General features: G+C 45.7%; 1 protein-coding gene across 4 annotated transcripts in view; it reads left to right on the forward strand.

Annotated features, from left to right (window-relative positions):
* Positions 1-14,510, forward strand: part of LOC120933834 (NACHT, LRR and PYD domains-containing protein 3-like) — a 107,180-nt gene that overhangs the window by 76,008 nt on the left and 16,662 nt on the right. The window contains exon 7 of one of the 4 annotated variants that reach the window (XM_040347243.1): positions 4,349-5,605. The exons of 1 other annotated variant lie outside the window; for it this stretch is intronic. In XM_040347243.1, coding sequence (XP_040203177.1) covers positions 4,349-4,508 — 160 coding nt within the window. In that variant the 3' untranslated portion in view covers positions 4,509-5,605. Of the gene's footprint in view, positions 1-4,348; positions 5,606-8,303; positions 8,475-14,510 lie in introns of those variants that run through there. 2 more of the 4 variants (XM_040347241.1, XM_040347239.1) reach the window with 2 other exon arrangements.

The raw sequence follows: 14,510 nt of genomic DNA on the forward strand, positions 1-14,510 counted from the left end.
AACAGACAATAGAATGCAATCACACCCCACCTTATCACAGCAAGCTTTTTAGTACACAACAGCCAACACACAATATATTTGCAATGTATACCACATTAAATCTGACTAGCACAGATCATAGTGGGGTACTCATTCACCCTGTGCCCCTATTAGAGACACAGGGTGATCTACACATAAGAGTCATCAGGGAAGCTGAAACAGGAGTATCTCATACTTTCTAATAGCTTCTGGGTCCCATGGTCCCTTCCGTTACATCTCTCCCCTTTCGGCAGGAGACTAACACAGGAGGAGACCCCAGACGGGTTGACTCCGAAGTTAGTCCATAGTTCCATTCCTCTAATGCTGGTATCCACACAGTACCCCAAATAAATTGCTCCAAACAGAGCATTACTCACCCAGCCAACCTCTGCCTCTCTCAGAGAACATGCCTGCCGCGGGGGAGAGGCCTGGACTGGCCCCTCTCCCTGCAGTCCTTTCAGCCGCTGGAGAGAAGACAGGGTGACCGGGCTTAGTTCGTCATGCTGTTGGGGATCTAGGCCAACTGCCCCCCATCCCTGGGGTATACAAGTGGAGACTGAAGTCCCATCCACTACCACAGGAACTCCCTCTCCTGCTAGTTGAGAGCAGCAGCCAGTTTCACTCTGCCCTGCTGCCAGTGATTCAGCTGGGAGTAAAAGATTTACAACATCAGCTTGTTGCTGGAGAGAGGGGCCAGCTGCCCCGGCTCCCTGGAACTCCACAGTTGTTTCCGGTGCTGGGCAGAGATAGTAGGTAGCACTCTGTCCTGTTGCCAGCACTTCTGCTGGGGATTCCACACCATCTGCTCTGGCTTACTGTTGGGGAGGGAAAATGGCTGCTTCTCCTCCCTGCATCTCTGAACTGTTGGGGAGGGAAAATGGCTGCTTCTCCTCTCTGCATCTCTGAAATCCACTGGTAAAGAGGAACCTTCTCGCCTTGGGCTTCCAAAACTGCCATGGGTGTAGAACAGGGGTCTGCCATACTCTGTCCTGCTGTCAGTACTTGAGCAGGCGATGCATAATCCATAACATCCTCTGAACAGTCCATTAAATCCATACATTCTGTAATCTGTGGCTGGGGAGATGAGCCAACTGCCCTATCCCTCCTGGAACTCCACATCATCCGCTTTGGCTTTAGGGATGGCAATCTCCATATTTTCCACTGCCGATTCATCAGCCAGGATTTCAGAGCTGTCATCTGATATTTCCTGATAGTCCCAGGCAAAGGGAGCCCCACCCTGCTGCTGAGTAGATTCTAGCAGCTGTCTGTAGGCGATCTCCAGCTCCCATTCCTGAACGTCCAGAAACTCCAAATCTTCCTGTGCCCTTCTGAGACATTCAATTTTCACTCTCTGTGCTCCATTATTTGCTCCAAGCGCCACTCCCAATCACTCCCAAAGTCAGGGTCACTGGACAGCTTCCAATACAACAATCCCAGGCCATCATAGTCATAGCCTTCCATGGGGCTGTCATCCACTGACCACTGGCACTCTTGGGCTACATACCAACAGAGGGCTCTGTAGCTCTCGTCCAACCGCATCTCTGCCCGGATCAGCCTGCTTAACTCGGCTGTCCACTAATGCTTCGGTTGTTCCCCCAATAATGGCATTCGTACATCCTACTGCGACCAGTACCTTACATGGATGGAGGGGAGAACCTTTCCCTGGTGTTGCTGCTCAAGAGCTAGCGCTTCCTTCCAGAGTTGGCAACGGATCAAATCAGACCATCCCAGCAGGACCTCCTCTGATACTGGTCCTCTGTGATGTATCCGCATCTCTTGTAACCTCCTTCTGAATTCCTCTTCCATGGCGACTTCTATCTGTACCTCTCCTCTCCCTTCAGTTGGTGCTGCTGTGACTTCTCCTGTTGCAGCACCTCTTTGATGTAGCCAAGTTGCGTCCACAGCCGCTGTAACAGTCAGGGGTTGACGCCGTTTGAGATATTCCATTCCCGAACCCAAGACAGCTTATCGACACTCCACAATCCGGCAGACAAACCCCAAGAACGAGACACTGCTCTGTTTGAGGTTCAAACGAATAGACCTTTTATGGGAACATCTGGCTTCTTATATACAGTTTAGGAACCACAATGAACAATGACTGAACTCCACCCACAGCATGACACAAGGGGTCCAATACACATATTTTTTAGTAGACAGACATTCTGACTCTGGCTTCTCTCATCTGCTATACAATACACATACCTTTAGTCAGACATAATTTACAGGAGCTAATTAACTACAGCTGGCACGTCAGGCATCTGACCTTTAGACTGTGCTAACTCACAATCCACATTTATCATCAATAGAAATTCACACAATACAATGTCAATTAGCATAACACAATGAAAGGTCTTTCAGAAGCCATCCGAGCTTCATTTACATCACAGTAGTCCAGATGATGTACCTCAGTGGTGAATAAAATAGCCCAAAATCCAGTGGGTGCAGGCAATGCACAGAGCATAAATGGAAGGAAGGAAATTTTGGACAGCCACACTCCAATAAAAGGTAAAAAGGTGGTGCCTTTTATTCTAGTAAGAAATACTACAAAAGCAAGAAAAAAACAGCAAACAGTGGGGTAATAGAGCTAACTAGTTTCACATTGATAACCAATGCTTAGTCATAGCTATAAGCATTGGTTATCAATGTGAAACTAGTTAGCTCTATTACCCCACTGTTTGCTGTTTTTTTCTTGCTTTTGTAGTATTTTTTTACCAGAATAACAGGCACCACCTTTTTACCTTTTATTGGAGTGTGGCTGTCCAAAATTTCCTTCCTCCCATTTAGACTTTATTAACACCTTAACAGTCGGTGTTCCCACATGAATGAGTCACTCTTTCAATTGACCTGTTGGGTTCAGAATCAACATCCTGTAAAAAGTTCTTCCAGACATTCTTGAATATATTGTGGATTACAGACCCATGTTAAAGCAATCCAACATATGTCCATTATTTCCTGGCTCATACTTTGTAAGAGCTTCTGGGTCCCACAGGCCCTCCCATTACATGTCTCCCCATTTGGCAGGAGACTAACACAGGAGGAGACCCCAGACGGTTGACTCTGAAGTTAGTCCATAGTTCCATTCCTCTAATGCCGGGATAACCCGTCCGCATTGCCATTTTGCTTACCAGGTCGGTAGCTGATGGTGAAGTTGTAAGGTTGCAGGGCGAATAATGGAATTCAGTTCTGGAACAGTCACTTGCTTTGCTCTCTCAATGGCTCCCAAAATTTGTTGCTGATGCTCTTGGGAGAGATAAGGCACAACCTGGATGCAAATCCCATTTAAAGATAGCAGTTATAAATCCTGGAAAGTTACCCCTCCCCCATCACTAGAAGAAATGATGAACATCCCTAACTCCCATCCCCTTTATGAGTCCTTGTCTGCCATAAAAAGTCCCAAGACTTCCTCTGTCCTGACTCTGGGAGTGAGTGCCGATCTCCCCCTCTCTGCTCCTGGTGGGGGTTCTGTTCAGGTATTAAGGTCGTATCCTATGGACATAATCCCCTCCGGAGTCCCCCCACAACCACATATTATACTATGTAGAGCTGGCCAGTCAGCTTCATCTTATTGTATTTTGTTTGTTCTCCACAATGAGATGTTTGTAATGAGAAGTCATCATCACCGTCCGGTTCCCAAATAATAATCCCAATTTATTTTCACATATGGCTAAAAATCATCCCAACAGAGAAACTGACGTGTTTCATCCATTCATGCCTTAGTCATAAAAGAAAGAGAAACACTTAGGTGTAGTAGGTAAAAGATTTATTACAGGCACAATGAGATTACAAATATTTATAAGATAGTAAGAGGTCCTAGACATATAATGATTGGTCCTCATGCTGATCTCTATAATCCTCATCTGTCTGGGGGAGAGAGAGCCATCCTGAAGCTGTCAGAGATCCCTGGTGATGTGGATGAGTGGGGAGGTGAAGATGTGATGAGGCGGTCCGGGTTCTAGAGCCAAGCTGGAATGCACACGGCTGATGTGACATCGGGTGAAGGAGCCGTGCATGCTCTGAAATCTGTTACCGCCTACCACCTTCACGTGATGTTGCATCAGCTGTATGCATTCCAGCTTGGTTCCAGAACCCGGGCCGCCTCATCGCATCTTCACCTCCTCGCTCATCCACATCACCAGGGACTCCGACAGCTGCAGGACGGCTCTCCCTCCCCCAGACAGATGAGGATTATAGAGATCTGCATGAGGACCAATCATTATATGTCTAGGACCTCTTACTATCTTCTAAGTGTTTGTAATCCCATTGTGTCTGTAATAAATATTTTACCTACTACACTTAGAGGCGCCTTTCTCTTTATTTTCTGACCCTCCAGAGCTGCTTCTTCTCTACAAAGTTCTGCCTTCAGTACCATCTCTCCACTGCTGCTAAGGACCCGATGCCCAACCTCACCAGAGCACCCTCATCTCTCCACTGCTACTAAGGACCGGATACCCAACCTCACCAGAGCGCCCTCATCTCTCCACTGTTTCTAAGGACCGGATACCCAACCTCACCAGAGCGCCCTCATCTCTCCACTGCTACTAAGGACTGGATACCCAACCTCACCAGAGTACCCTCATCTCTCCCTCTTTCAGGTCTTAGCCATAGCTGTCTGTTAGGTTCAACAACACCCCATTAGATGCCCCCCAACCTCACACAGACATGGGCGGGGTTACATATAACATGAATTAATAAGCAGTTTTACACCGCAAAAAGAAAAGGGTGTCCTATCCCTTCATGGACACCTCTGAAGGGTCTGAAACATTAGACAAGTGTTTGGATCTCACCAACCTGGATGTGTAAAGGTCGGGGGGTCCATCCCAATTATTGGAGGAACATGCCTTGTATTCTATAACATACACTACATGACATGGGTTGTAGGTCATATATTGTCTGATTGGAGACTTTAGATGTCATCTCCTGGCTGACATTCTGTCCCTTCCACTATCTGCAGATTATCAGAGATGGAATAGTGAGGAGACAATAGAGATCCTAAAGGGGGGCTTTTCTCCTTGGCAGTCCTTGTGTAGAATATCAGATGATTGTCAGAATAGAGAACAGGTGAGTTCTTCTTCATAATTCTCCCCATTTCTCCTCTTCCTCTGAAGAACGGATTACACAAGTCACACATGTGTCTGGACTGTGCTTCCGTTTAGATATAGCCCCGGAGCTGATAGGGAAACAATAGGAGGAGGGACGGCATGACAGGGAGGGACAGTTCAGGGATGCAGCGTTTAGAATGGGGTTTGCATTAAGGGAGTAGGAGTGGCCCAGGGAAAGGAGGGGCTGCTGGGAGAACAGTCGGGTAGGGAGGAAGTGACGTATCGTCACTCCTCCATTTTACATCAGGAAGAAGCGTCCCACCCACCCTCTCCAGGTTGCAGGCAGGAAGGGGGGCGGTGTTGGGTCTCTGGAAGAGGAGAAAAGGCAGGAAGTTTTAGGAAAACAGTATTACCCATAGGTGGTATGGGGCTTACGGGTACCTTTCGGTCAACGAGGATTGACCAGGAAGGAGTAAACATGTAGGTCACTGCGGACAGGTGTACTGCCTCTGAGTCGGGGTCTTGCCACTGAGGCCGAAGTTAAATAGTTTTTTGTCCCAGTGTCCAATTGGAGTTGTGGTCTCTTAGACCACCAGAATGTTGTGAAGTTTTGTATAAAGTTATTTAAAAAAAACGGTTATTTATGTTAATTATAAAATTTGTTAAATAAATAGGCCGTAAGGCCAATTTTACTCCACAACGTTGTCAATCGTTTATTTGAAAAGTGGGATGTGGGGGAGGTTATGCAATGGGGTGGTCACTAACTGAGGATCGGTCCTTAACATGTCATGTGTTTCTTATCACTACATAATCTGTTTCTGGTCCTATCAGAGGAGATATTCCCCTCCCCCTGTGTATTGCCCCCTGTGGGGAGCCTCCTCTTTACCTCTATAGTTACCCACTCATAATTAAACCTCGGAAATGAGAAATGAACAAAGTACATTCTTCTATAGTGTGTACATAAAGATTGTCATTTTTAAATCACTTGTGACAATAAAATAAAACATTCAATGAGCTCAACATGCCTCTCAACAAATTCCTTGGGGTGTCTACTTTCCAAAAAGGGGTAATTTGGGGGTTTGTACTGTCCTGTCATTTTAGCACCTCAAGAAATGAGATGGGACGTCATAAACTAAAAGCTGCTTAAATTCCAGTAAATGTACCATAGTTTGTAGACACTATGGGCCAGATTCACCTAGGGCGGCGTATGTTTCAGCCGGCGTAGCGTATCGTATTTACGCTATGCTGCTGTAAGTCAGAGAGGCAAGTGATGTATTCACAAAGCACTTGCCTCCTAAGTTACGGTGGCGTAGCGTAAATGGGCCGGTGTAAGCACGCCTAATTCAAATTGTGAAGAGGTGGTTTCTGCAAACCAATAAATATACAGTGGAATCTCAGTTTATGAGTAACGCGGTTAACAAGCATTTTGAAAGACGAGCAACCTTTTTTTTTTATTATTCTGACTCGGTTTGCGAGTGTTGTGCAGAATTCAAGCTAAAGGGGTGTGCAGTACCGCCGGAGCAGAGCCGATCTGAGCTGTTCGGAAATACTCCGTTCCCAGGTTTTTACAAGCCTTTCTGAGGCCTCGTACACACGACAGAGTTTCTCGGCAGAATTCGGCGAGAAACTCGGTCAGAGCCTGATTCTGCCGAGAAACTCTGTCGTGTGTACACTTTCGGCCCGATGGAGCCGCCAAGGAACTCGTCGAGAAAATAGAGAACATGTTCTCTATTTTCTCGTTGTTCTATGGGAGCTCTCAGCCCGCCGAGCTCCTCGGCGGCTTCAGGGCTGAACTGGCCGAGGAACTCGATGTGTTTGGCACGTCGAGTTCCTCGGCCGTGTGTTCGAGGCCTAAGAGTTTCTGAGGTCAGCCGAGCTGTCTCCAATCATTTCCGAGGCTCTCCGATGCTCCCCACCTCTGGCCACATGCGATATTGCGTGCCATTGAAGTCAATGCGTAACGAATAATTTTCGTTTCCATTGACTTCTATGGGGAAACTCGATTTGATTGCAAGAATTCTCCTGGAATGGATTATGCTCGTACTCCAAGGTTCTACTGTACGCTTATTGAATTTATTTTGTTACCCAAGACATGTGGCTGAATATATTTTGGCCTAAATGTATGACTAAAATAGAGTTGATTGGATTTTTTATAACAAAAAGTAGAAAATATATATATTTTTTAAACTTTTTGGTCTCCTTTCATTTATATCGTAAAAAATAATAATCTCAGAGGTGATCAAATACCACCAAAAGAAAGTTCTATTTTCCAAACTATTTTGCAAACCAATCAATAAACGCTTATTGCAATTTTTTACCAAAAAATATGTAGAAGAATACGTATCGCCTAAACTGAGGAAAAAAAATGTTTTATATATATTTTTGGGGGATATTTATTATAGAAAAAAGATAAAAATATAGAATTTTTTAAATTGTCGCTCTATTTTTGTTTACAGCCCAAAAAATTAAAACTGCTGAGGTGATCAAATACCACCAAAATAAATCTCTATTTGTGGGAACAAAGGACGCCAATTTTGTTTGGTAGCCACGTCGCACGACCGCACAATTGTCAGTTAAAGCGACGCATTCCAAATCGTAAAAAGTGGCCTGGTCCTTAACCAGCCAAAATGGTCCGGGGCTGAAGTGGTTAATTGTGAAGTGTCCCCATGTGAATGTAGAATCCCATTGTAAATGTGGAATATCCACCAATATAGAACTTGTATCTCTAATATATCCCAGAAGTCTCAGCACTAAAGGCTGTAAATGTATATCCACCCCTCCCCCTACATTCTCTATAAGGGATCCTATTCCTGCCACAATCCGGTGCTCTTCAATGGGAACTCCTGATTTGTGGACTTTAGGAAGGTGATGGAATATTGGGGTCACTGGGGTATCCACCATCAGAAATTCTGCTGTTTTATTTCATAAACCCCCCAGATCCTTTCCTTTATCTATCAATTTCAGAAGCCCCTGTATGAGACACTGTGTGAGGTCCTGCTTAATAACCGGGTACATAAGGGGGTGACTGAGCTGTCACAGCGCCCCCTCTTTATACTGTGTAGACATAAGTACTACAACAGCTTCACCTTTATCATCTTCCCTAATAAGAAGATCTTTCCTCTGTATAACATTCTGTATATCCTGATATTCCGCTCTAGTGATGTTATGTTACTTTTCACTAAATGGGAATAATTCCTCATATTCATCTTATAATATAATATCATGTGTCTGGATTTGTCTCTGCAGGTTGGTATGGTGTGGTGTGACTTCCTCCGGCTGTGATGATCTCCGATCCATTCTTATCAATAATCGATCCCTCACCACACTGGAATTATCACGGAATAATCTGGAAGACTCTGGAATAAAACTTCTATGTGAGGGGCTCAGAGATCCTGGCTGTACTCTGCAGTGGCTGGAGTGAGAATTATCCTATAAATGACATAATATTCTGCAGGATTCCGGTATAAATCTTCTATGTGAGGGATCCAGACATGTCACCTAGATGAAAGTTATACAAAGACAGACTTCTGATTGGCCGGTTACACTGGGGATTCCCATCATAGTCCTTCAGGTCACTCGCTGTTATTGGCTTTCATCCCCTCCCCCTCCATTGACTATCAGAGATCAGACCAGAAGTGACGCCTAGATGCCAATAAAATCCCCCCATTATTGTAGATATAAAATTGTCACCTCACTGAGCCTCAGAGAGAAGTCCTAGTCATTTCATCTACAAGCCCAGCAGGGGACAAGGCCGATACAGTGAAAAGGTCCAGAACTGTCTGCCAGACATTGATTTATGTCAGAGATCAGAGGAATCTCTCATAAAAAATCACTTTATCTCTCATAAAAAATAAAATATTAGTTGCAGAGAGATGGAAATAATTCCTCCTGATTGTACACATGTTGGGGTACATGTACATATAACATTGTATGTGTAGTGAGGATAGAATCCAGGAGAAACTCCCAGAATGGTTCTATGGAGTCTGATCACACCAGACAAGCAGTGATTGGTCTTGTTGGGATCAGACTGACATGCCAGTGTTGGAAATCCAATCCTCATCCATCAGAACCATTAATGGTCCATTTAGCTCTGGTGGCTGTGCTGGGTCTCTGGTTGCTGTGCGGGGTCCCTGGTGGTTGTGCGGGGTCCCTGCTGAACCCAGAAAGTAAAATTCAGGAATTAAAGTAAGAGAAATGTGTGATCTGCAGTGATGGGGAAATGTGACATCTTGTGATTGTTCCCGTCCACATACACACGACCGTTTTTCATGACGTGAAAAATTACATTTTTTTTAATGTCATTAAAAACGATTGTGTGTGGGCTCCAGAGCATTTTTCTTGATGTGAAAAATGGGCATTAAAAATTTCGAACATGCTCTAAATTTAGCGTCGTTTTTTTCACGTCGTGAAAAAAGGTCATGTGTAGGATTTAACAACGTGAATAAAACGCGCATGCTCAGAAGCAAGTTATGAGACGGGAGCACTCGTTCTTGTAAAACTAGCGTTTGTAATGAAGATAGCACATTTGTCACACTGTAACAGACTGAAAAGCGCAAATTGTCTCTCACCAAACTTTTACTAACACAAAATCAGCAAAAGCAGCCCAAAGGGTGGTGCCATCTGAATGGAACTTCCCCTTTATAGTGCCGTTGTACGCGTTGTACGTCACCGCGCTTTGCTCCAGCATTTTTTTTCAAGATCGTGTGTGTGCGTAAGGCAGGCTTGACAAGAATCACATCAAGAAAAACTTAATTTTTTCTAGGACAAGAAAAACGGCCATGTGTATGCGGCATTAGTGTTTCCTTCTATCTCTGGGTGTCCTCCATCCTCACCCATGTAGAATCTTCCATCACCTGTCCCCTTCTCATGTCTTCTCCTCTCTCTGAGGGAATCTTTCTCTTTGTAATCTCATCCATGGGATTTGGGGTTCCCCTTATAGTAGAACAGTGACCAGGCTCTGTTCATATGGAATGACCCTCCATATTCCTAACAAGCAGGAAATAGGATGGGATAGAAACCCTTAGGACTCACTCACACGTGTGATGATGATGAAGAAGGAAGCAATGCTCAGTAACACTTCTATGACATTTATGATGTGTCTTCATTGTGTTTATGAAGCTCTGAAAACACTATAAGAATGCTGGATAAATGTCTGGTGGAGGGGTTGCTCTTCTAGTGGGAGGAGCCTAAAGGGTAAGTGATGCAGATGAAATGATCTCCTCTGACATGTGGATTTTTAGGATATATTACAATAAATATAAAAAAAGAAAACCAGCCGGTGCAGTGTTATATTCTGCTGCCTATCTTAGAATGCTGCGGAAGTCACGTGACGGGCAACTGCGCATGCGCAATGCGCTCCAACGGCAAATGTGATGCGTTCCAGGGGATTCACGACACTACCCTTCAGTGAACCATCACAATTTGTCACGGAAGTGACGTATTACCATACACAAAGCGGGGGGGGGGGGAGAGAGAGAGAGACCCATTCACAGCGAGAGAGAAATACAGATATAGAGATAGTGAGATACATTCAGAGCGAGAGAGAGATCGTGTACATATATTATAGATAATGGAAGTAATGCACATAGGGGAGGTAATCCCCTCCCTGACCCCCGGTTCTCTCTCAGTATCTGTATATCTGTATTCCTCTCTCGCTCTGAATGTATCTACGTATCTCTATATGTCTATTTCTCTGTCGCTCTGAATGGGTCTCTCTCTCTGTCCCCCCCGCTCCGTGTATGGTAATACGTCACTTCCGTGACAAATTGTGATGGGTTCACTGAAGGGTAGTGTCGTAATTCCCCTGGAATAGCTGGGATACTCGGGTCATTAATAGTTTATTAATAATAACATGTTTAGCGCCTGTGTACTTTATGGTACCGGTGCTAGTTAAATTTAAGGGTAGATCAGAGTGTAGTTAAACTCTGATCCAGATTGCTAATTGCAAAACAAGGTCTCTGTCTCAGCTTGGCTGTGCTGTGGGCCCATTCAGCTGTACTGGGGTGTTCTTCCAGCCCCAGTGCTGCAGGTTGCAGCAGTTGGGTCAAGGTTTGGGTGCTCTTTCCCGGCAGCCAATCAGGAGGGTTTGACCTCGCTGTGCATGCTGGGGAGGGGTATTTATGAGGCAGATGCCATTGGTTCTGGGTCTTCTTCGTCCAGTGTGGCACCCACCTTTAGGGTGGCCACATCACGGCGCCCCGGCGTTATGGCCTACCTGGCCGGGGCGTGTGTGCCACGCGGTGTTCCTGGTTCCGGGGCCATGCTGGCCCGGAGCATCTGAACAGCAACGGAGACCCAGTGAGTGACTGGGTTCCCACCTTTAAGGATCCCAAGCTGTACTGCTATTCGATGGGGAGTCAGTCTGAGGAGCGCCATTGAGAGGCTGACGGTTGAAAAGGGCCTGGACAAACCACTGGGGATCAAGGAAGCCGGACCCTGAGGGATTGATCACCTGTCAGTCGGTACCTGGGCGACAAGTTGAAGGAGATCCAGACATAACTCAATTAAGGAGGGATACCTCCAAGAATTTAATCCAGAAAGGGGCCTGTGGACCTTTCTGAGGCTCACCGAGGAGGGTCTGTGGCAGAGACTTTTCCTGTAATTGTCCGAGTGATACTCTGGCTGCCAGGTCAGTGAGAGAGGCCTGTCCGGGTACACTAAACCCACTCTGGCATGAGTGGCACAGAGAAGTGTTACGTTTGGGAGCAGGACTGTTTCCTTATCAACAAGCCTGAATCTGCTGTTCTCTCTTCTTATTCAGCTTTACTTTCCTCATACAAGTTTATTGTTTTTACCCGGCTGGGTAATAAAGAGGACAGCAAAGAGCACCTGTCGTGGACATTCCTTTACTTCTACTAAATGCAATATGCATCACTCACCCCTAGGAATTCGGAGGAGCCATGAGGTAATGTGCTGCCCAAACATCCAGCAGCTCCCCTGAGGGTAATGCTACACATGTAATATATCCTCACATAGAATCACAATATATCAATGTAAGAATGCACAGAGCGGCCGGCGACCCTCCTCTCCTTCATAACAGTATAGTAGCGACTCTCCTAGTGTATCTGATAGGCGTGATGACGTCTCCACCTTACACGTCACGTCCTAGGTGGGGCTTCATCATGTATATTTGGCTGTTGAAAGCGATTTTTTGAAGACGCAGGTTGGATTCTGCCAGCATTTAATTTGCTTTACTGAGGATGGAAATTGCATCTTCAGGTGTGCTAGCAGAAGCAAGTCCATCATCTACATAGAAATGTCTCAATACAAAGTGTTTGGCCTCTTGTCCATAGCACTCTGCATTTTCCTGGGCAGCCTTTTGCATGCAGTATATAGCAACAGCAGGAGAGGGGCTATTGCCAAATACGTGCACTTTCATTCTGTCCTCGACAATTTCTTTGTCTGTCATTGTCTTTGTACCAGAGAAAACGTAGAAAGTCCCTGTGGTCTTCTCTGCAATAAAACATTTGTTGCACATCTGCTGTGAAAGCAACGGGCTCTTTTCTGAAGCGCATGAGGACACCTAGCAAAGTATTGTTTAGGTCAGGGCCACTCAACAGTACGTCATTTAAAGAGATTCCTTTATACTCTGCGCTGGAATCAAAAACGATTCTAATTTGGTTAGGTTTGTGTGGATGGTAAACACCAAACATTGGTACATACCAGTGTTCCCTGTCTGTCTCAAGTGGTCCTGCAACTTCAGCGTGATCATTGTCTAGTATCCCTTTAATGAATTCAATGAAATCTCTTTTCACTTCTGGCTTTCTCTGCAGTCCAGGCCATTTCATGTGGCCCTCGCACCTCTCCTGAAGCTGCAGGAGAGCTCCACTCCTCCTCTGGTCCTCCTCCAGACCCTTACTTTTTGCTTTTAACTACTTGCCGACCAGCCGCCGCAGTTATACGGTGGCAGGTCGGCTCCCCTGCGCGAGAGCACGTAGCTCCACGTATCCGTACCCTATGTAAGAGGTTCGGAGAACATTGGAACTTTGTAGAAAAAGGCCGTGACAAATATAGCGTTGCTAGACATTTCAAAGAGTTCCATCAGTCTTCTTTGGGGCTTCGTGTTTGGGTTATAGAAGCCATTTCCAAACACCTCCCCCAAGCAGAATGTTATAAGAGGTTATGTGAAAGAGAAAATGATTGGATCTATACCCTAGATAGCCTCTCCCCAGGGGGCTTGAATGAGGGGATCGAAATGAACATTTTACTTTAAGAATTCCATCATCTTCCTCATTTCATTTATAGCTTGGTCGACATTTTTCTGATCTTATCACTAAGTCCAGTGCGCAATATGGCCCAGATTCACAAAGCACTTACGCCGACGTATAACAAGTTACGCCGACGTAAGTGCAAATGTGCGTCATCGTATCTCTGCAAGACCCACAAACAGATATGCGCCTAAAACCAGGCTACACCCCGCCGACGTATCTTGCTTATGCCGGCGTAGAGTGGGCGTACATTTAGGCTGGGAGCATGGTGCCGCTCCCATTGATTAGCCATTCAAACATGCAAATGAGGGAAATACGGCGATTCACGAACCTGCGTGCACCCGACGCAGGCTACGAGAGGTGCACGTAAGTTGTACGTCTGGCGTAAAGTTAAGCCCTATAAATGAGGTGCAACCCAGCAGCAGACATGCAAAGGTCTGCACCAGGGAACACAAGCCGGCATATTTTACGTTGGACGTGTGTCTGGCTAGGCGTAGGTTACGTTAATGGCATACGCAGGGATCCGGCATATCTTAGGCAGTTGTTCTGACATGGTTGTGAGCATGTGCAGCGGGATGCGTCCACATCACGGCGCCTGCGCAGTTAGTTAAACATACTAGTCTGGTGCTCAGCCCATTATTTGCATGGGGTCACGCCTCATTTGCATGGGTTTGCATGGGTCAAGCCCACTTCCACCTACGCCGGCCTGCGCCTTCTAAACCTACGCCACGCCGACGCAGCGTTGGGAGCACTGGCTTCCTGAATTCCATGCTTACCTCTCTGCGCTGCGTCGGCATGGTGTACGGCGTTTGCGTTACGGCGGTGTAATGTGCGCCTAACTCTCTGTGAATCTGGGCCTATTTGTTTGCTCTGGTTCGTGAGCATATACTATAATTATGGTTGTGCTCCTTTATCTTTGTATACCCCCATGCACACGCATTAGTTCACGCTTGTATGTGAGTGTATACACTATACACATACAGTATGTATGCCACAAGCCCCGAGTGGGTGCGTTAGTACTTCATTGGCCAGTGTGTGTGTGTATATATATATATATATATATATATATATGGGTCTGCGCATTTCAATTTATGTTGGCGGGCACAAACTTACATATGGCATTACTCTACAGCCTCTTAATGTATGTATAATATCATGAGAGGATTAGGTCGATTTTCATCTTACAATTTGTATCACTAGGTTTGTATGCCCCCCCCTTTTTTTTTTTTAGTCCATTGATCTTATT

This window comes from Rana temporaria, chromosome 3, assembly GCF_905171775.1.
Source record: "Rana temporaria chromosome 3, aRanTem1.1, whole genome shotgun sequence".
In the NCBI taxonomy this organism is placed as follows: domain Eukaryota; kingdom Metazoa; phylum Chordata; class Amphibia; order Anura; family Ranidae; genus Rana; species Rana temporaria.